General features: G+C 42.0%; 1 protein-coding gene across 1 annotated transcript in view; it reads left to right on the forward strand.

Moving 5' to 3' along the window:
• The first annotated feature begins 15,329 nt into the window (after nt 1–15,329).
• The window catches only part of GALNT18 (UDP-N-acetyl-alpha-D-galactosamine:polypeptide N-acetylgalactosaminyltransferase 18), a 481,364-nt gene continuing 470,374 nt past the window's right edge, over nt 15,330–26,319 (forward strand). The window contains exon 1 of the mRNA XM_006885591.1: nt 15,330–15,564. Coding sequence (XP_006885653.1) covers nt 15,330–15,564 — 235 coding nt within the window. The remainder of the gene's footprint in view (nt 15,565–26,319) is intronic.

Consider the following 26,319-nt stretch of genomic DNA (forward strand, 5'->3'; position numbering starts at 1 on the left):
ATGAAACTGCAGACCGAGTTTGGTTTTATGCATGAGTTTATACCACTGGCTCAGTAAATATGTATTAGTTTTCTTTGGGCGGCAGACTTTTGGCAGTAGAAGAAATGCCCTACCAATTAGAAGACAAGGGTTTTGCTTAGTGTAGTGGTCCTTTATCATTTTCTTCTACTTTAATAAATCTTGTTTTAAATTTTGGTTTTAAAGGTATCAAAAATAAGAATAATATTGCCTACCAAGGTTTAAGGTTTATGTGAATAAGCTTAATTAATAGATTGCTGTTGTTAGGGTCCATCAATATAATGCATGCCAACCGTGGGCTGCACCATCCTCATGAAATCTATCACGTTCAAGTCCATTGTTGCAGTCACTGTGTCAATTTATCTCACTGGGGTCTTATTCGGTATCACTTACCCTCTTCTTTTCCCAATATGCTGTCTTTTTCCAAGGACTGGTTCTTCTTGACAAAATGCCTAAGTGGGTAAGACATCCTTGCCTCACATACTTTGGAGGAACACTCTGGTTGTACTTAATCTAAGATAGACTTGTTTGCTCTTTTGGCAGTCCATGGACTATTCAGCAGCACTCTTTGGCAGCATCAGAATTCAGTCGTTGATCCTTTTTCTGTCATCCTTATTCACTGTCCAACTTTCAGATGCATAGTAAGAGATTGAAAGGACCAAAGTTTACAATAGTATGCCTTCGTCCTTAAACTGATATCCTTGCTCTTTAGCACTTTAAGATGTTCTTGATAGTACAGCCTTAGTAAGTACAACCTTAAAAACGCAAAAATTCAGTAAATGCAATCTTGAAAGCTGGGCATATAGACTCATTAGTTTACTAGCATGATGGGGATCCTGTAATGAAGTTGGAATGGGATGGCAAAATATTTGTCATTTCTGTCAAACTACATGGAGATACAGCTTCCTATTCTAGAGCCTGTCAGCACCTTCATCATGCCTGCAAAAGACGGCATCACAGAGCTCACTCAGGGGAGAACCATTAACAAAAACCTAAACGCGCTTCAGGTTGGGCTCTGACAGCAGAGTGATTGTATTTGTGTTTGTAAATACATCCTGCCACATCAACCTATTCATTGGCACCTGCTAAGGCTGTTTTCTCTGGAATCATCCAGTTCTTTGTACTTTTGTACTTCTGTGTTTGTCTTGGAACCAAGTTTATACAAGTCCTTTGATGACACATTCCACAGTTCTCTGAGGAGGGGCTCTGGGCCTGCTGCAAATGCAAGCTGTCCCCAGCTCTGGTCTCTGGCTCTGTCAGAGCAAGCAGATTGTTGACTATCTCCCAGCTGCTTCTTGCCACTTGCAATTTGTGCTTTCCACAGAAATCACTCCGTTCTGAACAAGCCAGTCACCTCACAGTTATGAGAATATTGTGCATCTGCTGAATATTTTATTGTCCATCTGGCTGACAGCAAAGCACAGAACATACTTATGGACCAATAATGCCCCAGACCTCATAACACCAATCCTGAAAAAGTCACTTCCTCCTCATGGTGGGCTATCACCAGCCATCCTGAATACCGGGCCGCTGAGGTTTCTTTGAGGCTTTAAGGATGGAATCATACATACTGTAAAACAATTGAAGGAGATTTTGGTCCTTCTTATCCAGGCATCAAAGCATTTTTCTAAGAAATGTGCCATGAATTAAAGTGTGTACTTTTCCCTCCATATGTATGTGTAATAATGTAATGTGAAATTATGTAACATAATACATAATAATATAGAATATGGTCCTTTGTGGCCTGATAAATCAAAAGGTTGTAGGAGGATTCAGGGCGAGTCACAAAACCCTAATCATGTCACGACTCTGATTATATACAAGGGGAGTTCCCTTGGGTTGTAGCATGTAACATCTTTTATCACACAAAAGGTAAAAGAGGGGAAGTTGAGCAGAGCAGAGAAGCCTAGGAAACTTCTTGACACAGGGGGAGGTCTAGACCCATGAATATCTCCAAGGAATCCTGGGCCCACAGACATTAACAAGGACATGTGGACTGCTCTCACCTAGAGCTGTTCCCGGAATGTGGACTTATCAACTCCTAACTTGTCAGTGCCTTCATCATGTTTGCATCGTGTTATCCAACCCAAATATGCATCTAGGTCTTTGCTAATAGTTTTCCCCTGTTAGGTTTCTGTTTGTTAAAAACATCCTCTTGTGTCTCTATCATAACAGCATAAGGATTAGAGGAATACTCATCAACAACATGCACTGTGCAGATGACACACCCGAAGAAGACTTGAAGCATTTACCACAACAGATTAAACATTACAATCATCAATATGGGTTACATTTCAACATCAAGAAAACAAACAAACAAAAATTCTCACCACTGTACCAATCAGTAACATTATAAAAAATGGAGAAAAGATACAAGTTGTCAATTATTGTATTTTACTTGGATCCACAAACAACACTAATTATTATAGTCAAGAAATCAAATGACATGTTACATTAAGGAAATCTACTGTCAAGGGCCTCTCCAAAGTTCTCAGGAGCAAGGATGTCAGTTCAAAGACCAAGGTGCACATGCTATGGTTTTTCATTTGCTTCCTATGCATCTGGAAGTTGGACAGTGTAATAAGGTAGACTGGAGGAGAATCAATGCCTTTGAATTGTGGTGTTGGAAAACAGTACTGAATATACCATGCACTGACAAAAGAAAAAACAAATCTATCCTGAAAGAAGTACAACCAGAGTGTTCCTTAACATGAGGATGGTGAAACTTAATCTCATTTACTTTAGGTATATTTTCAGGATAAACCAGTCATTGGAGAGAGAGGATTCATGCCAGCTAAAGAGAGGGAAAAAAACTTCGGTGACATAGACTGACACAGTGACTATAATGGGCTTGAACAAAACAGATTGTGAGGATTCACCAGAGTACAGCAAGGTTCAGATATGTTGTTCATATGGTTGCTGTAAGTTGTAGTCCACTTAATGGCAGCTAACAGCAGACAACCAAGACAAGGGTCATTTCAGTAGAGAAGCTGCCCTTCCTATCTTCTTGAAGCCTCTGCAAAGGTTTCCAAGTAAGCATCTTTCTTGAATATAGAAAAATCAGTCTAATTCAAATTTCGCTATCAGTAAAGATTCAGTAAATATTAATGTGCCTTCCTCTTTCCTCCACTTCACAAAACAGATGTCTCTTTTTGAAAGGAGCATATTATACTTCTTTTCCTTGCCCAGGGGGCAATGCTCGTTTAAGATTTGGAATCTCCTCTTTTTTTATCAACCTCTTTTGGAGTTGCAAAAGGCACCAGTTGTGAATCTTTCATTTCATTCATGTTGTTGTTAGTTGCTTTCAAGTAGATTCTCACCCATGTCAACCTGTGGATAAAATAGAACTCCATTAATATTTTCTCAGCTGTTTCCCTTAATAGATTAACACACTTGTCTTCTGAGATGTTTCTGGTTGGCTCGCTAGTAGTTAAGCACCTAACTGCTTGCACCAGCCAAGACCTCCTTCATTAAAGATGTTATTGTTAGAGTCCACAATTAAGATTGCATAATGGAATGGACTTGGGGCAGTGGGAGGGCTGCAGGAGGATTGTGCTCCCGGGAGAGAGTTTTTCTTTTACTTTTCAAAGAGAGGTGTGAACTTGGGGGTGAGGGGGTGAGGTGAGGGGTGGGGAGGGCTGGGCGAGGAGATAAGTGCAGCAAAGAATGAATGGAAATCCAAAATATCTGTAAATGTTCATTAAAATTATTAAAATAAAAAAATTACAAAAAACAACAAAACTTAAAAAAAAAAGATGTTATAGTTATGTATCATTGAACCAGAACCAACCCAAAGCTGACCCTCCAGTGGGTTTTCAAAGGAGTAAATGTAGCCAGAGGACATTGTCCATTTTTCTCCCACTAAGTACCTGATGGATTCGAATTGTGAACCTTTCTGTTGGCAGCACAATTCCTTAACAGTAGTCAGGAGGTCAGGCGATGTATTGGGCTGGGAAAGTCAGGGACTGCTCCAAATTGTTGAGGAATGTCATGACAGTTTTATAACTAGAGTGAGGCTGCTTCAGGACTTGATCTTTTCAGTCACTTGCTGTAAATCTTAGAACTGGACAATGACAAGGGTGACAGAACTGATACCCTTGGTGTTTTGATGTTGGAGAAGACTGCCTAATAGCCCATGGACTGTCAAAAGAACAGATGTGTCTTAGATAAGGTGCATCCAGAGTGCTCTTTGAAAGCGAAGATGGTGAATCTTTATCTCATGTACTTTGAGCATGTTGCTAGGAGAAGTTATTTCTTGGAAAAGGACATGATGCTTGGGAAAGTGGAGAGGCAGCAAAAGAGATGAAGACCCTCAACCGAGTGGATTGACATAATGATTACAGCAATGGGCTTACGTGTGTTAGAGATCGTGAGGGTGGCATGGGATAGGATAGGGTTCAGATTGGTCGCTCATAGGGTCGCTGTGAGTCATACTCCGTTTGATGGTACCTAAAAACAGTAACAACAACACGCCACACCACCTCACACCACACCATCAGAGCTACACATAAAGAGTGAAGGACTTGGAGTCAGGACACCTCCAACACTTTTACTCATTAATACTTGATAAAAAAAAAGTATGATGTCTCTCTCCAAGGAATAACATCTCCTAGCAACATGTCCAAAGTGAATGAGCTTCATGAGCTTTGCATTCAAGGAGCACTCTGGATGCACCTTCTTCAAGACACATCTGCTAGTTCTCTAGGCAGTCCATGGGATATTAGGCAGTCTTCTTAAACACCACGGTTTAAAGGCATTAATTCTTTATCTGTCATTCTTATTCATTATCCAGATCTCAGATGCATAACAAGGGACTGAAAAAACCATAGCCTGAATCAGGTGCACCTCAATTCCCAAACTGATGTCATTGAACAGAACTAGCATATCCTGTTTTCCCTAAAAGTCACTGTTTTATGTAAATATACATGGGTTCTACTTGTATAAATGGTATAGAAAATAATTATTCACTCCTTCAAGTAACAGAATATTTAAATATATCTATTTATTCTCTAAGACGAATTATGACTAGGCTCCTGAATATATAATATGTACAGTTATGGATTGGAAATGAAATGCTATGATTTATTATTCAAATAAGTGTTCAATACTTTTAAAACTAACATTTGTGGAGTGGTTGTTATCAACTGAGTGCTAAGCTTTACAAATATTATTTCGCTTAACCTTCACAACAACCTTATGGGGTGGAGATGCCATATTGTACACATGAGGAATTTGAAATATAAGAATTTAAGTAACTCATTAAGTTCACAGAACTAGTAAGTGTCAGGTGTTAAGGAAAACCCAGGTCTGTCTGTTGACATGTGTGTAACCACCATGCTCTACTGCCTTCTTTAACCAGCACAACTCCTTAAGGAATCCTTTTGGCACAATGGATTGAGTGTTGGGATCCTAACCGAAAAGCCGGTGATTCAAATCCACTAGCTGCGCCCAGGGAGAAATATGAGCTAGTCTGTTGCCACAAAGATGTTAGAGTTGGAAGCTCTATACTATTCTGCACTACAGAATTGATATGAGTTAGAATCAACTCAACAGTTGTGAGTTTAGAGCATCCTTTTAAAGAACAGGAAACCGACACTTTAGAATATCTTCCATTGTATCTCCATAAGCAGACAACTCTATAAAATTCTTATATATGTCATATCCATAAAACCAAGAAATGGCTGTGAATGAGTAAGACAGAGGTGGTAGTTGATAACATACTTAGCTCTCATTACATGGTGAAAGTGCTTTTTCTTGTTGTTTTTCAATAGGAAATGTCCAAAACTAGCATAAGTAGCTCAAATCTCTCTCAAATCTCTCTCTCTCTCTCCCGCCCCTCTCTCTCCCCCTTCCTCTTTCCCTCCTTCCCTCCCTCTCTGTCCTTCTCTGCCTTCCTCCCTCACTTCCTCCCTCCTTCTCTGTTTTATATTTATTCCATTTGGCAAGAATATTCCTCCCACGTATTGTATTCCCTATGGCCGTAACCACAAAGGATGATCATTTTCCTGATGACAGAGAATCACCATTGTGAATATCAAAGCTTCAGCTGTACTTGGCTTGAGTGATGTGTGATGTGCTCAAGGCCTACCAGTGTGTCAGTCTGAAATGGACATTTGTCTGCTAGGTATAATTATTATCCCTATTTTATAGATAAAGAATAGGCTTAGAGAAGTTGCAAGACTGTGGCTCAGGCTACAAAGCAGGACAGCAGTCAATATGAAATTGATGTCAGTACAAGTAAATGAATGTTTTAAATTGAAAAAGAATAATTCTAATTTCAAAAACATTCCTTTAAGACATTCATTCAAAAATTGTGGACATTGCAGATGAGCCTTCTAAGAAATTGGCCACAAATTCTAATCCTTGTCCTTTTTTCAAAGAATCTTAAAGAGTAGCAATGCATGTGTTTTACTCCTCAGACTTTAATGTATATTTGAATCCAGTGAGGGCTTCATTAAAATTCATATACAATTCTGTAGATCTAGAATGGAGTCTGGTATTCTGCATTTTTAATACTCATGGACCACATTTTGAAGACAAGATTGTAGGGTATATGAATTTTAAATTTAATAATTTACCATTAGACTTCACTCTAACTTACACTCCTACCAGCAGAATATGTGAGTATTTATTTTCTCCATAGTGTAATACTTAAAAATTATTACATTAACATTTTTGTCAATAGAATAACATAGAAATATGGTAGTGGTCATTGCTGTTAGGTGCTGTCAAGTCAAGTACGTCTCAAAACAATGCTATGAACCACAGACCTGAACCCTGTCCTATCCTGTGAAATCCTCATTATCTCTGACATATTTGAGCTCATTGCTGCAGTCTCTGTGTTAATCAATCTAGTTGGGGATTTTCTTCTTTATAGCTGACCATCTTTCTTTCCAAGCATGACGTCCCTTTCCAAGGAAAGCCTCTCCAAGCAACATGTCCAAAAGTAAGTGACTGCTGCAATAGGCTTTTGTGTGTCAGGGAGTGTGTGTGAGGATGGCGCTGGATAGAATAGGGTTCAGATCTTTCATTCATAGGGTCACTATGAGTCAAACTTGGCTTGACAACACCTGACAACAACAACAACAACATGTGATATGAAACTTTATCATCTTTGCCCCCAAGAAGTATTCTGGCTGTACTGTTTGTCTCTTTGGCAGTCCGTGAGGCATTCAGCACTCTTCTCCAACACCACAGCTCAAAAGCATCAATTCTGTCATCGTTATTCATTGTCCAGATTTTAGGTGCATAGTAAGTGATAGAAAAGGCCAAGACCTGAGTCAGGGGCAGCTTAGTCCTCAAACTGACATCATTGCTCCTTGGTAATTTGAAGTGGTCCCTGACTACAGATTTTCCCAATGCAATATGTCTCCGGACCTCCTGACTTCTGGGACCAAAGGTGTTGATTATTGGATCCAAGTAAGATGAAATAGTTGACAATATCAACCTTATCTCTATTTATCATGATGTTGCCTCTCAGTCTGGTGGTGAAAATGCTTGTTTTCTCTTTTTTAAAAATTTTATTTTATTAATTTTAATGAACATTTACAGAGGTTTTGAATTTCCATTCATTCATTATTGCACTTTTCTCCCTGACCACCCCTCCCCATCCAGTTCACTCCTCTCTTTGAAAAGTAAAATTCTTTCATTGGCATACAATTCCCCTTGCACACCTCCCCTTCCCCACCACTCAGAGTACACTCCACTATACAGCCTTAATTCTGGACTCTTGTGATAACCATAATAACCTATTATATATCGCTTTTAAATTGTTCTCTGCCTCATCTGTTTCAATGCAGTATACATAAATTATCCAGTTTTTCTCTGATGTCAGTCCCATTCTATAACAGTGGCACCATGCAGTATTTGTTCTTCTGTGACTGAGATATTTCACTCAGCATAAGGTCCTCCAGGGTCACCCATTTTGAATAATATTGCATGAGTTCCTTGTTTTTCAATGCAGCATAGTATTTCATTGTGTGACTATAACACAGCTTCTCTATCCATTCGTTTGTTGATGGGCACTTAGGTTGTTTCCAACTCCTTGCTATTGTGAACAAAGCCATGATAAACATGGGTATGCATGAATGCTTATTTTCTTGATGTTGAGATGCAATCTATATTGAGACCTGTAGCTTGTATTTCTTTGGAAAAAGAAATAAGGTAACTATATTTAAAAAATATTTTCTAATTATTAAGTTTGAGCTAGCTTTCATGTGTTTATTGTTCATTTATGATTTCTCTTGTATTAAATTTTCCATTTGAATATTTTTGCCTCTTAATTGGTTTATTTTAATTATTTAGCTATTCTGGGTGTCAGTCTTTGGCCTGTTAAATAGGTGTCTTCCTCTAGGGTCTGAAGCACATATTTGTATCCAGCAGCGCTGTCTGATGATTGAATGGATATTAGCTGGTTGAAAGTTGGATATCCTATTTCTGAAGAAGGGCATGTTTCCTTCCTGAGTAGCCTGCATCTTTCCCTTTGATAGTAATGTTGTTGTTGTTATGTGCTGTCGAGTCACTTGCGACTCATAGCGACCCTATGTACAGCAGCTCTAAACTCTGATCTGTCCTGTGCCAATCTCATTGTCTCCGACACACTCATCCCGATTACCCCAGTCACTGAATCAATCCACCTCCTAGAGGGCCTTCCCCTCCTGTGCTGCCCTCCACTCTCCCAAGCATGATGTCCTTCTCCAAGGACCGGTCTCTCCTTACAACATGACCAAAGTATGTCATACGAAGCCTCAGAATCCTTGCCTCCAAGGAGCAGCCAGGTTCAACCCTTTCCAGGATGAATCTGTTTGTTTTCTTAGCAGTCCATGGCACTTTCAGCACTCTTCTCCAATACCAAAGCTCAAAAGCATCAATTCTGCTTCTATCCTCCCTGGTCATTGTCCAGCTCTCTGACGCATAACAAGTGATTGCAAGACCATGGCCTGTACCAGATGCACCTTAGTCTCCAGAGACATACCATTCATTGTTCTTCAGTACTTTAGAGAGGTCCCTAACAGCAGACTTTCCCATCACAATACTTCTTTTAATTTCCCGGCTTTTGGTGCCAAGAGTGTTGATTGTGGAGCCAAGCAGACTAAAGCTGTGAACAATCTCAATCTCTTCATCATCCATCCTGACGCTGCTAATTGGTCCAGTGGTGAGAATATATGTGATAAAAGAAAGGTTCCGTTTGAGGAGCTCTGGTGGCCCAGTGGCAAGAAGCTGCGTTGTAATCCCAGAGGTACCAGTTCAAATCCACCAGATGCTCAGCTTGAGAACGAGGGACAATTTCCTCCTATACCAGTCAGAGCTGATTTGACAGTATGCACACAAAAAATAATAAAATTAAATAAAAACAAAAAGGTTCCCCCATTAAACAGAGATCCTGTTGGAGATGGGCTGCATCATCAGGATTTATCGTAGAGTTTGGAATAAAACAAACAGCCAGACAGCCGACTCACAGCTCATTGCTGACCCTCCAGCAGGTTTCTGAGGCTGTAAATCATGTGAAATGAGGTTGCACATCTTTCCTCTGAGGAGGGACTGGTGGATTTGAACAACCAGAGAGACACAGCCCTTGGGTTAACAGTGCATCTCTATATACACTAGGCCACTAGGGCTCCCTAGAGATTTATCTGAAAAGTTGTTGGATCCTTGAGTAAGTTGAGGGAGGAAGAGCTAAAAGTCAGTTTCTAGCACCCTTTGCTATTACATATTTCCCTCTCAGTGGCTTGTCTTACCTCATTTCCTTCAAGGTATTATGTAGTTCAGAGGTAGTAAGTGATTGATAATAACATTACTTACATAAAGTATTCACTGGGTTTTTGTTCATTAACTTATCAGATACTCATAAAACCCTTATGAAGCGTGAGGTGAGAATTATTATTACCCCCATTTTATAGATAAAGAAACCGAGGCACAGAAAACAACTTGCCTGAGATTATACATCCAGTAAATAACAGAACTAGATTATAAACCCAGGCTGCCAAGTTCCCAAATCCAGGCTTCTATGATAACATATGAAAAACACCAGACCTAAACTAAAACCAGGTGCAAACTAAAACCAAACCCACTGCTGTGGAGTCAATTTCAAGTCGTGTCAACCCTACATTTGCTTCCAAGGATGTAAATGTTTACAGAAGGAGACTGCCCATCTTTTCCCCAGAGCTGGTAGATTCAAACCACCCATCTTTCAGTTGTTATTGTTATTGTTATGTGCCGTCGAGTTGCCTGCTACTCATAGCAGCAGCCAAAAATTCCGAGTACTATGCTACCAGGTCTTCTTAGACCTGGGAAAAAAGTAGGTTTTAACTAAGCATTCCCTCATTCAGAAAAGTGTCTTTCCTGTCAATGCTATCTCACGCTAGTAACCTGAGCAGAATCTAGTTCTGAAACTATTCTTCCTCGCTTTTGTCTCTGACCCTTGCACCCATTCCTGCTGGAAATCTCATCTTCCTCAGCACCAGGCAGCCCTAACTTCCCAAACAGTCAGCCCACGGATTGAGTTTTCCATAGCCAGGACCTGTTCATTCCACTCCCGTTAGCTCCAAATCCTAATTAGAACCTCTGTCCCCAAGGCTTTGCATGGTGCTGCCATCTGGTGGGTGTAAATGACCACTGACAGACCTATCTGACAATTGACTTGTCAAGGCTGGTCCAGTCTTTAACACTCTGGTCAAGGGTATCCACTCAAAATTTGTAATGAATTGTTAGTTAAACTCGTTAATGACTATGGCTTTTTCCAACTCTAGCTCAAATATTCAACAAATGAAGGATTAGCGATGGTGTGATAGCATTGTGTCTGTGTATGTAAAAAATCTCACTATTTTACCCAAATCACATCAAAAGATTAGCTGCCTACTTAACATAAGATGGATGAAAGCCAAACACTGTACTAGGCAGATTCTATCAGAGACTTCAGTCCAAGTTCAAATACTAAGAACATGTTTCTAGAACTATTTTGTTTTAGAGTCTGTGCTAGATCTGCTTATACTGCCATTCTTGGAGTAACTCTTTGCAATAATATCCCCCACCCCCAGGCAGCAAATTTATTTAAAACAAAGATGAAGGAGCATTTAGAAGTTGGAAGACCTAACTTGACACTCTTTTAAGCAGTTTTCCAGCACCAGGAAAGAGGTTCCTATTGAAATTATAAAACTAAAGTTATGTCTGTGGTAAACTGGACTAGACCTAGGGCAAATGGCATTCAGACAAAGCCTGAGGACTCAGTAAATACTTGTTGGATTGAATGCAATTGAACCAGGGACCCAAACCCCAGATCTCTACCTAGAGTATCAAGGGAGACTTCTCAGGGGTTATCTGCTTTCTGGTCTTGTGGTTGCAGTAATAGTGGGCACAATCTTTGTGACCCCTCCCAGCTACTTCCACTTAAATCCATTACCTTGAGGGTCTGGGAGTACCTTAAGGAGAACCAGTGACATAGTGCAGTATATGTTGTGCTGCTAATTGGAAGGTCAGCAGTTCAAATCCACCAGTTGCTCCTCAGAAGAAGTTTCTTTCTTTGAAGATTTACAATCTTGGAAACCCCAAGGGGAGTTCTACTCTGTCCTGTTGGGTTGCTGTGGGTCTGAGTTGATTTGACAGCAGTGAATTTGTTTGGGTTTGGGGTTGGGGAATCATGAAATTTGGTCCCTGAAACCATTCTCCATTTGAAATATCCTCTTGGACTAGGAGGGTTGCTATGAGGCAGAATTGACTTGACAGCAGTGCCATTGAGTTGTCTGTGATGTATAGCGACTCTATGTACAGCAGCTCTGAACTCTTCCCTGTCCTAAGCCAGTCTCACCAACTCCAACACACCAAACCCCGCCAAGTCCAACCAAACTCAATTCTGTTAAATCAGTTCAGACTCATGGTTGCCATATAGGATAGAGAACAACTGCACCATAAGATTTTCAAGGCTATAAATATTTATGAAAATCTTAACATACTATGACAGATCTGGAAGCAGGAGTGGCATCCACTTCCTAAATAGCATGCCTCCAGAAACTCTATGAACTTTGGTAAATGTCGATAGTTGTAGAGGGGCTTCAGGCCTTTTGTTCATAGGGTCACTATGAGTCGTGCTCTACTGGAAGGCAATCAACAACAAAAACAACAACAAAAACATTCTGAGACTGGTTCTTAAAGCTATTCCTCCATTTTGAACATCCTATAAACCTTTGCAAGGATGACAGAAATTGTGTTCTTTTATTTATTTATGTTTAATTAACTATATAGCTCCCTGCACTGTTGACGGTGAAGACAGATAGGAATAGAAAGTCAATGTGCCAGAACCCAGCTCACTAAAATGAGCCCCTATAGTTCCAGTTCCTGTTAGTTTCCATTAGAATAACGAGAACTTGTTCTGGTTCATTTAAGGCCAACTGACCAGAATTCATGGAGCTGAACTCTAGCCTGCAAGGAGACGCATTCATCCTGGAAGGGAATCTCACCTGATCCCATGAGTATCATTATATTAATTAAAGCCCATTTGTGAGCATTTTATAATTTAATGTTTAAGACTAGTTCTTCTACAAGGTGTTATTTACATATGACATTTGGAGAAATTCAGTCTGTAACTTATCCAAGGTCACCTAAGAGGTATGCGGCAGACCTGGGATTAGAATTCTACTGTCTGAATATTCTTTAAATTTGTTAACATGACTCTGTGAGCTTTAATTTGTCCAAAGTAATGAATTATTTTAGAAGGCTAACTGATGTAAAGGGACGCTCAGGTGGCTTAGTGGTAAGGAGTTGCTCTGACAGAACAAAGGCACTTGGTTCAAATCCACCAGCGGCTCCAACGCTGAAAGATGGACACTCTCCTTCCATGCAATTTATAGCCTCTGAAAACCTGCTGGAGGGTCAGCTATTTGTCAGTTCCAGCTTGACAGTACATTATACCAACAGCAACAAAACAACAACAATAAATAGGAGAGTTCTGTAGGCAGTTGGCTGGCTGACCCAAAGGCTGTGCCTTTCTGAATGTTTCAGTCCACCAGCAGTTCCACAGAAGAAAGGTGAATAAACTCCTCACATGTGATTTACAACTTCAGAACCTCACCAAAGGGTCACCTAGGAGTCAATTCTGACTCAAAAGCAATGAGTGGAATTGAGTTGCTGAATGGAACTGCATAATCCATTTTTTTCTCCTTGAACCTTATTTTCAAATCTGAGCCTTTTTTCCTTTTATCACGAAACAATGTGAAAAATGAGTTTAGCCTCCTTATCCCTTTACCCTTTGGTTGTTTACAAAGACCCTGGGAAGAGCTGACCTCTCTGGGGTTCTTCTGGGGAATAAAGTGGAGCAGAAGGAAAGATGAGACTTTTGCCATTAGTGTTGTAGTCAAGGTCATTATTATCCATCCAGAAGGAAGTCCAAACCTTTTGTTCTGAGCTAAATCATACTTCCGGGGAGAATAAAGCGACAGACAAGTGCTATTCCGTCATGGAGGTAGTAAGTAACACACACACACACACACACACACACACACACACACACACACACACAGAGTCACCCTCCAATACGTACACACTATCCTCTTCTCTTCTCCCATATTTATCCTTTTCCCATAAATAAAGGGAAACCATCTAGTTAGTTACTGTTTTTATGGCATCTTTGGGGAGAGGCAGGCCATAAGTAAAACACTGGTTGAAAGACCCCTTGGCTGATGGTTATAAATGCCCCCTTTTGGTTCTGTGCACATCCTGGTTTGTTGACCAGGTTTTTGTATCCAGCCGACATCACTGGAGGGAGCCACTTCAAATACCACCATGGCTGGCACGCAGCAGAATGGACACAAAGCAGGCTCTTAAAATCGAAGAAATGCACCCTGGAGGTGGAGAATAGAGAAGAGGAGGAGAAACCACATTTTAAAAAGCTTTTGTTTAAAGGCATTCTGTTCAGGGGCTGAGAAGTGGGTGCTTCTCACAGGAGGAGGTAATATGAATAAGCATTTGCTCTAATAACAAAATAGTGTTACCACAGGAGTCCAGCAATGATGCTGGACTGTCAATTACAGTTCTTTCCTGCTGCCCTCCCTACTATCACAAATAGCAGGTAGAGGGGTTTTATCTTGCACAGAGAGCTCAGCACTTTTACCGCTTGGTTACCCTAGGCACAGGGTGAGCTTGGTTCCATTAGAGTAAAATGGCAGTTGCAAAACAGAACCGTGCTTTGCACAGACTTCAACATCTACATAAGGACAAAAAACTTTGTGGTTTTGGTGGTAGTGGTTTAGAGATTGCTAATAATTCGCCAGGTTGTCTTTTAGGAAATTGTCAGAAGGGCTGGCTCCTTTCCTTCCTTGCTAGTTCTAGAGCAGTTCAGAAGTCAAAAGAGAGGTTGGGTAGTAGGATGGAGACTGAAGTAAGGCCAAGGAAAGAGTAAATGCCTTCAGGATATAAAGGCTCGGGCAGGCAGCCCACAGGCCCCCGCTGTGCCTGCTACTCTGAAGTGAGATGACCATAAGAAAAACTTGAAGCCTAAACTGGTGGGATCTGTTCAAGGTGTACGGTATCCAAGGGAGATGAGGGTAACTGAACCACTGGACTTCTTAAAGGCTGGCAGGTTCCGGCCCCAAAGCGAGAGATGGAATCTTCCTAGTTCATTTGATTTTCTAAGGACTGGGACTGGCGGCTGGTCTTTCTCGGGTGCCTTCGCTCTAGGGCAGCAGGCGCCCGTGGAGGCTCTGGCGCATCCCTGGGGGAACAGGAGCCTGGAGCGGCCAGCAGGTGGGGCCTGGAAGCTGGACTCCACCCCCTGCGCCCTCCCCGTTGGTCCGCGGCGGCCTGGCACCGGCCCCTCTCCAGAGCCGGAGTGCGATTGGCGGTGGCGCTTGTCGCTCGGAGGGGGCCGGGCCGCTCGGCTCCGCTGCTCGCCCCGCCGCTGCCGCCGCCGCCGCCGTCCTTCCAGCAGCGCGGGCTGGTCGGACCGCCAAGGCAACCGGCGCTGGGCCATGGGAAGCAGCGCGACCGCGGACCCAGGCAGTGACAAAGTTTCCCAGACACGCGTTTCGGGCTGTGAGACTGCTGGCCACTCGTGAGCTCTCTGGAAAGGGCTTGACGATTTTTAATTTGGAAACAAAAATCACCTCATTTCTTTTGTCAAGCTCCCGGGTGGGCAGAGGCGAGAGCTGCAAACTTGGGAACGACAGCCCCACTGCTGGCGTCGGGGCTGTGGAAAACACCGGGACTCAGGTGCTCAGGTGCCCAGCGACCCGGAGTGTACTAGGGGGTGTGTGAGCGCCGCGGAGTCCAGGGCGCACAGCGAGGAGGGCCCCGAGAGCTCTATATGGAGAAGGGAGCCCAGAATGGTTTGCACCAGGAAGACCAAAACTTTAGTGTCCACTTGCGTGATCTTGAGCGGCATGACCAACATTATCTGCCTGCTCTATGTGGGTTGGGTCACCAACTACATCGCCAGTGTGTACGTGAGGGGGCAGGAGCCGGCGCCTGAAAAGAAGCTGGAGGAAGACAAAGGGGACACCCTGAAGATCATTGAGCGACTGGACCACCTGGAGAATGTTATCAAGCAGCACATCCAAGGTATGGGCACCCCTGGAAACTTGGGCCGTTTCCACGAGGTCCTGGAGTGCGCTGCTTGGGGCTGGGCGCGCCAGGGCGGATGCGCCTCAGTGGAGGGAGCCGCGGGGCTCTGAGGCGGGGTATGGAGTCAAGGGTCTGTCTGCCCATCAGCATTTACCTGCCGCGGGGATCTTCCGGGGCTGCGGCCGTGCGCGCGTCTCCAAGCACACGTGTGTGCGCGGGCTGCACGCGCGGGTGTGTGCAGTTCCCTGGCGGTGTGGGGGCGCGCTGCGCACGTGTCCAAATGTGCGTGTGACTCCAAACTGGTTGTTCGTGGGCTCACAGGGTCGCACACAAGTCCCATTTGGAGTGTGTAATGAATGAATGCTTGTGTCCATGATAGCGCTCGGGCAATGGGACTCTTTTGGTCGCACTAAGGGCCCAGGGCGAGCTGTTGACGTTTTGAACTACCAGGCTGCGGGACAAGCTGGCACTAGGAAGGTTGCATCGCTCCAACCCTATCCCCAGTCCCGCGGTGCGCTGTTCTGCAGGGGGTTAGAATTGCTAAAGGAAATCCGGTAGGCTTTGGAGCTAGGGGATGGCTGGAGCCCACAGCGATTCATCACCCTCACCCAGGCCCCGTAGATGTAGGACCTCTGGGTTTCCCTTTAGAGAGCAGGTGTCAGGCCACGAAACAGCGCTGGAGTCTTGAGGCTTAGCTGACTGCGGTGGCGCCTCAGTCCAGAACCGAAGGAACCCGCCCAGGGCCGCGCCTTCCTCGCCGGGGCCCCAAGCCTGTGTGAAGGCGGTTCCCGCTTGTAGCTGTGCTCGCAGGCCCAGGGAGCGGCTTGGGGAGAGCGGAAAGACCTCCCAGGATGACCCTGTTGTAAGGCTGCTTCCCCTGGTTGTGCCCAGGCTAAAACCTAAAGGAAGCTGGGGTGTGGGGCGCTATTTCTAGGAGACCTAAACCGGTGAGCTGTCAGAGGCAGAGGATGGGGGGCTCCAAGCGCCCACTGTTACCGGATGTACACACACTCCTGTGTTTATCACGTTCACGTATTTCTTCGCCTCCCTGTGTCCTCAGCTTTCTAACAGGCATGTGAGGTGGACTTCTAAGGCAAAGCTTGTTAGAGCCTAGTACGCCTGTGAACCTGGCATGCCTACCAGGCTTTGGGCCCTGCAGACAAGACAGGCAAACCTTTGCCAATATTGAATTGGATCAAAGTCTGTCAGCCCCAAGTGTACTCTGTTTACACATGGTTGTCTGGGTGCCCACCTTTGCACCTGCTGCCCCTGCTAGGGCAGGGACGTTGCTCTGAGCTCACTTGGTGTGTGATTCCCATGTGTTATAATAATGCTTTCCCCCAGGAAGGTTTAATTGAGCAAAGGAAGGATCATCATATCCATGTGTTACCTGGATAATGACTTAAAAACAAGCCCCTAGCTCTGACATTCTACCAGAAAAAGTGAGCCATGGCAGCCTCTCCTTCATACCTGCCTCTGCTGTCTGACTTGTCAGCTGGGTTTGCCAGGCCCGAATTTGTCTAGCTGATGGGTGCCTGTTGCCGCTATTTCTTACTTGTCCTTTTCCATCGTGTGGATGTGGACTGACAGTTAATCAGCAGTAGAAGTACAGTGTCTGCCCCAGGGGGATGCAGACTGTTCCCAGGGAGACACAAGGCCATGCCTTACTTTGACATTTCTAGTTTGCCCACAGATTTGGAGAGGTTTTCATTCGCTCAGTTTTTATGTGTGCACACTCCTGGAAAATCACTCTGTTGTGCCTTTCTGCCTGGGCAGGGAGGAGGCAAGCACGGTTCTGTTTGGGGATGGGATATTAACCCATGAGCTCTTCACAGTGCTCCCCTGCCTGAATGGACCATATCACAGTATTTTTGTTTGTTTATTTTTTAATTGGTTTGCTTAAAAATCTTCTATAAATGGTGTTTCACACTACTCTTCATTCACATTGTGTTTCACACAATCATTCTCATGCATTATGCTTTATAAAATTAATCACCATTGGACCTTGCCCATCAATTACTGTCTTTTCACCCAGATCCTTCCCATTTACTTTCACCCGCCTCCACCCACCAAACTGTACAACCCTGATTTCACCCCTACCTATCCTCACCCTTCTGCTCCCTGAACCTTGAATTCCCATACATACTTTACTAGTTATCCTTCTATTTGTACAGTGAGTGAGGACAATATTGAACTTTAAAAAGCTTTTGTGATTTTTTTTCCTTCCCTGGAAACCCTATAACTAAATCATCATTTGAAAATTTATATATATATATATATATATATACACATATATACATAAATACATATATACATACATACATATTGTGTTAAATGGCTGAAAAGGAGCAAGATCCTAAAACTATGTGTTGGTCCAGTTCTTTTGCATGTGTCAAATATTTGTATGATAACCCCTTAGAGAAAGGTCGAACGCATAACTTACAGGTGTATGGGGAAGGGCCAGGATAATGACTTGGAGAAAACTAGAAATGAACTACACAGAGGGCAGAGGTCTGTTGGTTGTATCATAAGAGTATAGCAATACTGATGACAGTTATTCCAGAAAATGTGATAGCTATCCCTAACCTAGGATTTGGAGAGTACCACATTAAGAGGCCTACAAAGTTCAAGACTGGTCAAATGCAGTTCTGGTGACATAGTATATTACCTAGTGTGCTATTAATTTAAAGGTCAGTGGTTCAAAACTGCAAACTTCTCTGAGGGAGGAAAAAAAAAAGGTCAGCCTCATCCTGTAAAGAGTTACAACCTCAGAAGCCTAGTGGAAGGTTGTGATGAGCTGAAATAGACTTGATGACAGTGGTTTTGGAAAGTGGAGGGTAAGAAAGAACAGTGTACTCAGATCCTTGCCCTTGCTGTCATGGGCTGTTTGTATTCTTTCCCATGGTGACCCATGGAAATCCTGTGTGTCAGAGTAGAACTGGGATTTTCTCCTTGGAGTTTTTAATAGTTGAGTTTTAAGAAGCAGTTGCATCTTTCTTCCAGGGTGCCTTTGGGTGGCTTTAACTGTGACCCTTTCAGTTAGCAGCCAAACGTGTTACAATCATTTGTATCATCCAGTACCTACTTGAAAACAATTGGCTTATAGGTATTTTAACTTTCAAATCCCCTTAGTTAATAGAGCCTTTTGAATAATCTATTTACTCTGCTGAGCTGAAGGTAATAAGGGATAATAAAAAGAAGGGAAAATGATCTAACATCTAGTATGTACCAAGCACTATCCTAAGTGCTTTACATATATGACTTATTTCATCTTCACCATCCTAGGAAGTAGATAACCTTAGTGACATTTTACAGATGTAGAAACTGAGGCATTTAGGGGTCATATGATTTGCTCTTGGTCATTCAAGTCGCAAAGAATTTAAACCCAGGCAATCTGGCTTTCGAATCTGTATATGGAACTGGATACCACAGTGTCTCACAAGAAAGCCAGAGAGTGAAGCATGTGTCTCTGTGGGCAGTTGTCAATGGTGGAAGTTGGTCAGAGTGAGCCAGCCATCTCCAAAGATGACTGAGAAGTGATGAGTCTGTATCTTTCTTGCTTAGAAACTCCTTCCATATATAATGAAGTCAGGAAACTGTAGGTTTTGTTTTGCTTCACACTGAAAAACAGAGAATAAATTCAAGCAACCAATGTTCATTGAAGACCCAGGACAGTTCTTGGCACAGTCTACACTGAGTGGGTGTTGGATGGACAAGGGAGTGAGTGGATGAGTACTAAGTGCTGATGCCCAGAGCACCTATTATTTGTCATTCATGAAATTGTTCCCGTTCACAAAAGAATAAGTTTTGCTTCAGTCTTGCTCAGGCTTCTCTTTTCTTGGGAAGAAAAAGTTGTCATGGAAGCTGCAAATGTCACAAAATGTTCTGTGGGATATTCAGTAGGACTTGCAATTAGAGTAGGCTTTGGAACCTCACCCCAGAGATCTATTCTAGTCATAACGGAAAGTTTAGTTTCCCCTTGGGGGTTGCAGTGATATTTCATTTTAATTTGTTTTCTGATTGAATGATTTAATTAGATGGTATTTGAGAATCTCTAGGGAAAGTAAATTTTAAGTTTTGAGAACTTTTTTAAAGCAAATAGATAGTAACTGAGGGGTGAGTGCACTATTTAAATGGTTTGGAGACACAAGGGAAGAGTCAGTCCAGATTGTATTTTAGAAAAAGAATAGATTGCTTAGAGTGAAGAGTGTGTTAAAGCAGTTGGGGATCTTAGAATGTGGAAATATGAATTCACTCTTTATTTTAGAAATCCAGTTTAAAAAAAGTTTTCTTCTTTTTTTTGGTATCTATTTGAATTTGTTAAGGAATGTTTAAATATTAAAGATTTGAAAATGTGTAAGACTACCCACAACTCATTTTATCCCAGCATAACATTCTCTTCTTGCTTTGTTTATTTACCTGCATTTTCAGAAACAGTTGTAATTATGATTTACATGTAATTTTATAGTCTGTCTTGGTGAGTTTTTTTTGTTTTTTACTTTGCATTTTGCTAGAAGTGTTTTCTTTTCAAGCTCACATATGGTTTATTGAGCCAACACTTTTACTGGAGACCTAATTCAAATGAGGGAGCTTTGGAGTCTTAATGGTAAAGAGTTGCACTGCCAACCCAAAAGCTTGTGGTTCAAATCCACCAGCTGCTCTGTGGGAGAAAGATGGGCATTCTTCTCTTGTGTGATGAACTGCCTGTGGAGGGTCAGCTGTGAGTAGATTTTTACTTAAGAGCATATAGAAACCACAGTGGTAATATGCCACTCTGGTGGTATTGCTCGTAGTGTGTTGTACTGCTGAGAGGCCATGAGAGTCTGGTGCTGGGAATAAAGATGGGCCATTTCCTCCCATCAAGTTTTATAGAGTTGGAAACCTGAGGGAAGGTGATTGTGATGAGGAACTGACTCAAATACAGGGAAGTGGTGTCGGAGATGGTGAGATTGACACAGGATAGGGCAGAGTTTAGGGCTGTTGTACATAGGATCGCTATGACAACTCGACGGCACATAACAACAATAACATGCCAGGAGCTACTGTGCTGGGCCTTCCTGGAGCTCCAATAGTAAGCTGAGTCACTTCTGCCACTGTGAAGTCTTTATATAACCTTCTTCACCATCAGCCTCATTGCTGTCAGTCAGAACCGACTCACAGCTGACCCTCTAGTGGTTTTCAGAGGCCATAACCACGTGACTGGAGAGTGCTTGTCTTCCTCCTGAGCATCAGCTGGTGAATTTGAACCAGCTGCCTTTGGGTTGACAGTACAACTCTTTAACCTTTAGGCCACCGAAGCTCTCTCTCTCTTCATCATTGCAGTTGGGTGTAGTAAACTGGTCAGCTAATTTAAAGTTGATTCAAGAGAAAGCCCAAAATACTACATATATGAGGTAAATGATTTTATTTTAACATAATTCAAGATGCAAAGTCATTTGACAGTCTTATAATAGAAGGCCAAGACTTTAATTTTAAATTGGTTTGCTTAATTGGAGTTCGGCATCATCATCTTTGCATAAACCACTCCCATAAAATGCTGCCTAGGAAATCTAATTCCTAGTTCTTTTGTTCATTAAAATGCATCAAGAACTCAAAGACACTTGTAATCTAACCTGAATATGGTAGCCCGTATTTTTATGATTTTTTGGGAGGAGGGTTATAATCCTTTGCAATTTCCCCCCCTTACATGTAATTTGACTTCTATTAGTGAATTGCCGTGACTAGCTTTCATCAAATATTTCCAAAACGTTGAAACTGGTTTTCTTAGAAACAACAGCTGCCACTCTTAAAGCAGTCATATTTAATTGGTTTGCATAATACTTAAATTATTCTGTTACAATGACAAATGTAAATAATATTAACACATCTGGGAAAAAGCCAAGGGTATGGGGGTTAGAATGTGACTCAATTGTTGTGCAAAGATGTAATTGGGGATATTAAAAAGAGGAGAGTGCCAAGTGGCCCAGAGGCATCGTGGGGTTTATTGTAGAGGGCATGGAGCACACGGCTAATGTGGGAAGCTGATGAAGAGAATGCCTACTGTATTTTTAATGACTCTGCAATATTCCATCTAGTGGATTATCATTATTGATTCAATTAGTTCCTTATTATTTGGCTTTCAAAATATTATAGTTAAAACTGAAATGGACATTTTCATCTCATTACTTTCCTCTTGAATTGCTTTTAAAGATACATTTCTAGAATTGAGACTACTGTCAACTGCAAGGGTCAAATATAAAGTATTATAAAAGTGGGGTTTTTTCCCCTTCAAGCAGAAAGCCTTTTCACAGTCATTTCTCACCCATTTCCTGGATCCTGGATAGCATTGGGATTATCATTCAGAGTTTCCTGAGTAAATGTACTGATACTGAGTAAATCAGTGTTAAAATTTCTATTCTTTATGTTTGCATTTATTTTTGGACTTAGAATTTGCCACCCTGGCCTCCACCCTCAAGTTTTATATCTTGTGGAAAAGATCCGCTATGCGCTTTGTCTAGTTTTCTGTTGAGTATCATGTGTTTGGGATTTATGTGTATATATAGGAGCCCTGGGTGGTATAGATAGTTAAGTGCTTGACTACCAGTCAAAAGGTTGGCAGTTTGAATCCATCCAGAGACAACTTGGATGACAAGCTTAAAAACCCTATGGAGAACTGCATATAAGGGCTTTATATAGAACAGCAGTTTCATACTGTGTCCCAAGGAACTCGAGTTCTACAATGATGGAACCTGGAGCCTGAATAATAAGAGGATCATATGGTCTTCTGGTTCCCTCTGACCCCAGTCTTACCCCTTCCTGTGGCTCAAGCATCTCCTTTTTCATCATTTTTATTTGTTATTCTGTAAAAGATTTCATTTTTTTAGAAAGGTTCTGGTTCTTTAAAAAAAAAAGATTGAAAATCACTGTTGTTGGAGAGAAATATCTGACTGTTACATTTTTTTTGTATGTGTGAGGGGTGCTGGTAGCATAAAGAATTCAAAAGAGTAAATACGTTTAAGAGGAAATTGAGTTCCTGGGTGGTGTTCTTGTAACATCTATTTACCCTTCTGAATACCGTGATTAATAATGTATTACAATAAATGACTAATTTCTAAATCCATTATCCTCCATTATGGAGTCGAGAACATCCCAACAATGGGAGAAATGGGCTATTAACTGCTTTTTGTTTCCTAAAAGTTTATTAGGCATATTATGTGCATATTAATGTACATCAGGTCAGTAATAGCAGGTTATTCACCATGGTTACTAATGGTGTATTGTCCTTAAAATGAGAAAAATGTCCTAGATTTTTCTTTTACCTCCTATATCTTTTGGATGCCACCTAAAATCAGCTGGTACCCTCCTCATTGGATCCTTAACTTGGCAAGGTATGAGACGAAGAGGAGACAGTGTTTGCTGGATACTTCGAGTTAATTTGAGGAGAAGGTGCCATTTAAATAGTTGTTTGTCCTTCGGAATGAACTGTAGATGTGAAACTATATCAATAACAGTGATTGATACCTTGAATAACAGAATTTAACTGAGTAACAGAATTTAAGAGTTGGGCCTAATTACGTGTGTTAATAGTCTAGGACCTCATCTCAGGGTGCTGAAAAATCTCACCAAACAATACAACTTTTTTCCTATAGCCAAAGAAATTTCATTTTTCTCCAGAAGCATATAGACTTTAAAATAAATGAATTCCACATTCTTTCCCACTCACTTGATATAAATTGTTATTTGCCCTTGATAAGAAGGTTGGTGTAGAATCCCAAGGAGAATTCAGAGTGAAATGTTGGAAAGTCACAGCTTGCTTTCTGGTCTGTGAGTCCCTTGAAGGTCAGTGCCACTCAGGCTGGTCTGGTCTGTTTTTCTAAAGTATTCATGTAATTCAAAGCCACATACAAGGTCACTGTAGCATCTTCACTGCCATCCTGTAGGTTTGCTGATTTTACTTAACTTGAAAAGATGGATGGATTGTTGCTTTGATTTGGGGCTTGAAAATCTGCTTAGATCTCCTAGTGGTTTGGGTTTGTGGTGGTGTGTGTGTGTGTGTGTGTGTGTGTGTGTGTGTGTGTGTTTTGTTTTTGTTGTTGTTATTTGAGTTCTAGTCTGGAAGCTGGAACAGATCCTGCCCTGTGGAGGGGGGAGTAGTTCAGCAAGAAAGGATGCTACACAGAAGATCCTTTGGGAAAATACCATGCAGAAGAATAGTGATGAATGAAGCCAGGGACAACAGTATAGAATCCAGGGAAGATGTAGCTTATGCAGAGTCCCTGAGTGGTGCAGTCAATGTGCCTCGATGTTAACGGAAAGGTCTGTGGTTTGAGTTGCCTCTGGGGTGCCTCAGAAGGAACATCTGGCAATCTACTTTGGAAAAAAGCCACTGAAAACCTTATGGGGCAATTCTGCTCTGACAGAGGGCATTCACATGAGTTGGAATGGACTCAAAGGAGACTACCAAGAACATATGTGAAACTGTACAGGTAGAAGTCCATAATATCAGGTGCAAGCAAAAGGCAAAGTGGGTTAGGTCGGCTAGCTAATTATCTAGAGCCAGTGAATGCTGGGCTGCTTCAATGAGCAGCTTTTGTGCTGCTTCAGAATGTTTCACTAGGCCTGAGGCTTCTTTTTGAATCTGGTGTGGATTTGATTACTCCTTGCTTCTCATAATTACTGTCTTTTCTGATCTCTGAGTTTGGAGTCAGAGTCAGCTCCATCGTGAAGTGACGCAATAGTTGATCAAGTGGTTCTAGATATTTCTATCAGTCAGTCTGTCTGTCTGTTTCTCTTTCACACACACACACGCTCCCTGAATACATCACTTCTCATATAGAGGACACTCCCCAGACAGGGCCTGGATGCTGTACAGTCCTAACACATCTTACTCATCCTCACCCCATCCCTTTATTTCCCACTTGAGAAAGTTTATTAATATGCAAGGGAATATGATAACCTTGAAATCTCTTCAATTTATTAGAGTAAAAGTTAATCATTCATAAGCTATGGTGCTTAAATTATTATTAATAACAAATTACCTCACAACTGTTCCAACTAGGGCTTTAAACAGGTTTGATCTGGTTTGACCCCCGCAGCCCCTGCTGAGAATCTGCATTTCTACCTCAGGAATACAGAATAAAAATTTACATTTTGGCAAAATAGACAAGTAATTCTTAAAGAATCATGGATGATTCTTATATGTCAGAATTCGGAAGATTTTGTTAAAATAGAAATTCTGATCTACGGTGTTTGGCAAGATCTAGAGAAAGGTGTGTGCACATTTCTTCTTGGGGAAAGTGTGAACAAGAAAAGTTATGTCCAAAGAGGAGACTTGTAAGTCTCAGAACTGAGCCCCTGGTGAAAACTGTTGAGCCCTGTAACTGAGTAAGTCCTGCTGTCTTGATGAGGATCTTCAGTTTAATTTCCCCATCCATCTCTACCCTCTGGATTTTAGAGTTAAGGACAGCTGAGATTCCTCGTATCAGTGCCAGTAGTGACCAGTGACTGAGTCATTACCACTCACAGTGACTCCTTGCGTGTCAGAGCAGAACTGAACTCCATGAGACTTTCGATGCTGATATTTTTTAAAATAGGTGCTCCATTGTGAAGCGATGTGGAGCAGTGCTTTTATCCACTATTACTCTGGTGGACTCGATCTTTCAGATCCAGCCTTTCAGCTAGTACCCAAGTATGTTAACCATTTGCACCACCCAGAGATTCCATTAAGAATCCAGGGCAGTGGAAATTCATTTACTGCCTCTGAAAACCTACTAGGAGGGTCAGCTATGAGTTAGTTCCAACTCAACAGTACATAACAACAAACAACAACAACAAAGTCAAGGCAAGACTTGAGGGTGAGTTAATATATGCCATGTTAAGGACATTTGGAGACCTAACACATAAACTGAACCAATAAATGAGAATAAAAAAGCAGAAGAGATAAGGAGCTACAGAAATGACAACTGATAGTCCCAGAAAAAATCCTTGATTTATTTAAAAGCAACAGGCATAAGAAAAAGAAAAATATTGACAATTGATTGCACAAAGGAAGCCGAGGAGAACTGATTGCTGCTATGCACTGAAGACGGGTGAAGTGCTATCCACACTATCCACGCGTGGTTACTTTATATATTCACAATGCTACAAGGTAGCATGGTATAAGCAGCCTATTGGAACTGAGAGAGGTTGTGTCACTTGCCCAAAGTTGCAGAGATGACAGGTGACAGAAGAAGTTGCCTTCAAAATTTATGCTCTCTATAGAATAGAGGGGGAGGGAGTTGTGATGGCCTCATGGGTAAGAATTTGCGCTGCCAACCCGAAGGCCCATGGTTTGGATCCACTAGCTGTTCTTTGGGAGAAAGATGGCTAATCTCCTCTCTGGCAATTTACAGGCCCTGAAAAAATCTGGAGAGTCAGCTATGAGGTGGTTCCAACACAATGACACATAATAACTTGTGTTGTTGCTGTTGTTGTGTACTGTAGAGTCAGTTCCAATCCGTAGCTGACCCTCCAGCGAGTTTTCAGAGGCAGTTATTTGCATGGGAGGAGATTGCCCATCCTTCTCCTGTCCAGCAGCTGATTGGGATTGCAGCACAGCTTCTTGCCACCAGAGCTGCACTGTAACAACTACAGAACAGAAAAGAAGATGAGCGTGTTACATAGAGAGGAACAAGCCCAGACCCACCCTGGTTGTTTCTGATTCACAGTCTCCTACAGGACAGAGTAGAACTGCCCCCACAGCACTTCTGAGACTGTAAATCTTTACCAGAGCAG

This window comes from Elephantulus edwardii, unplaced genomic scaffold, assembly GCF_000299155.1.
Source record: "Elephantulus edwardii isolate Elephantulus edwardi_28Jun2011 unplaced genomic scaffold, EleEdw1.0 scaffold00044, whole genome shotgun sequence".
Taxonomy (NCBI): Eukaryota; Metazoa; Chordata; class Mammalia; order Macroscelidea; family Macroscelididae; genus Elephantulus; species Elephantulus edwardii.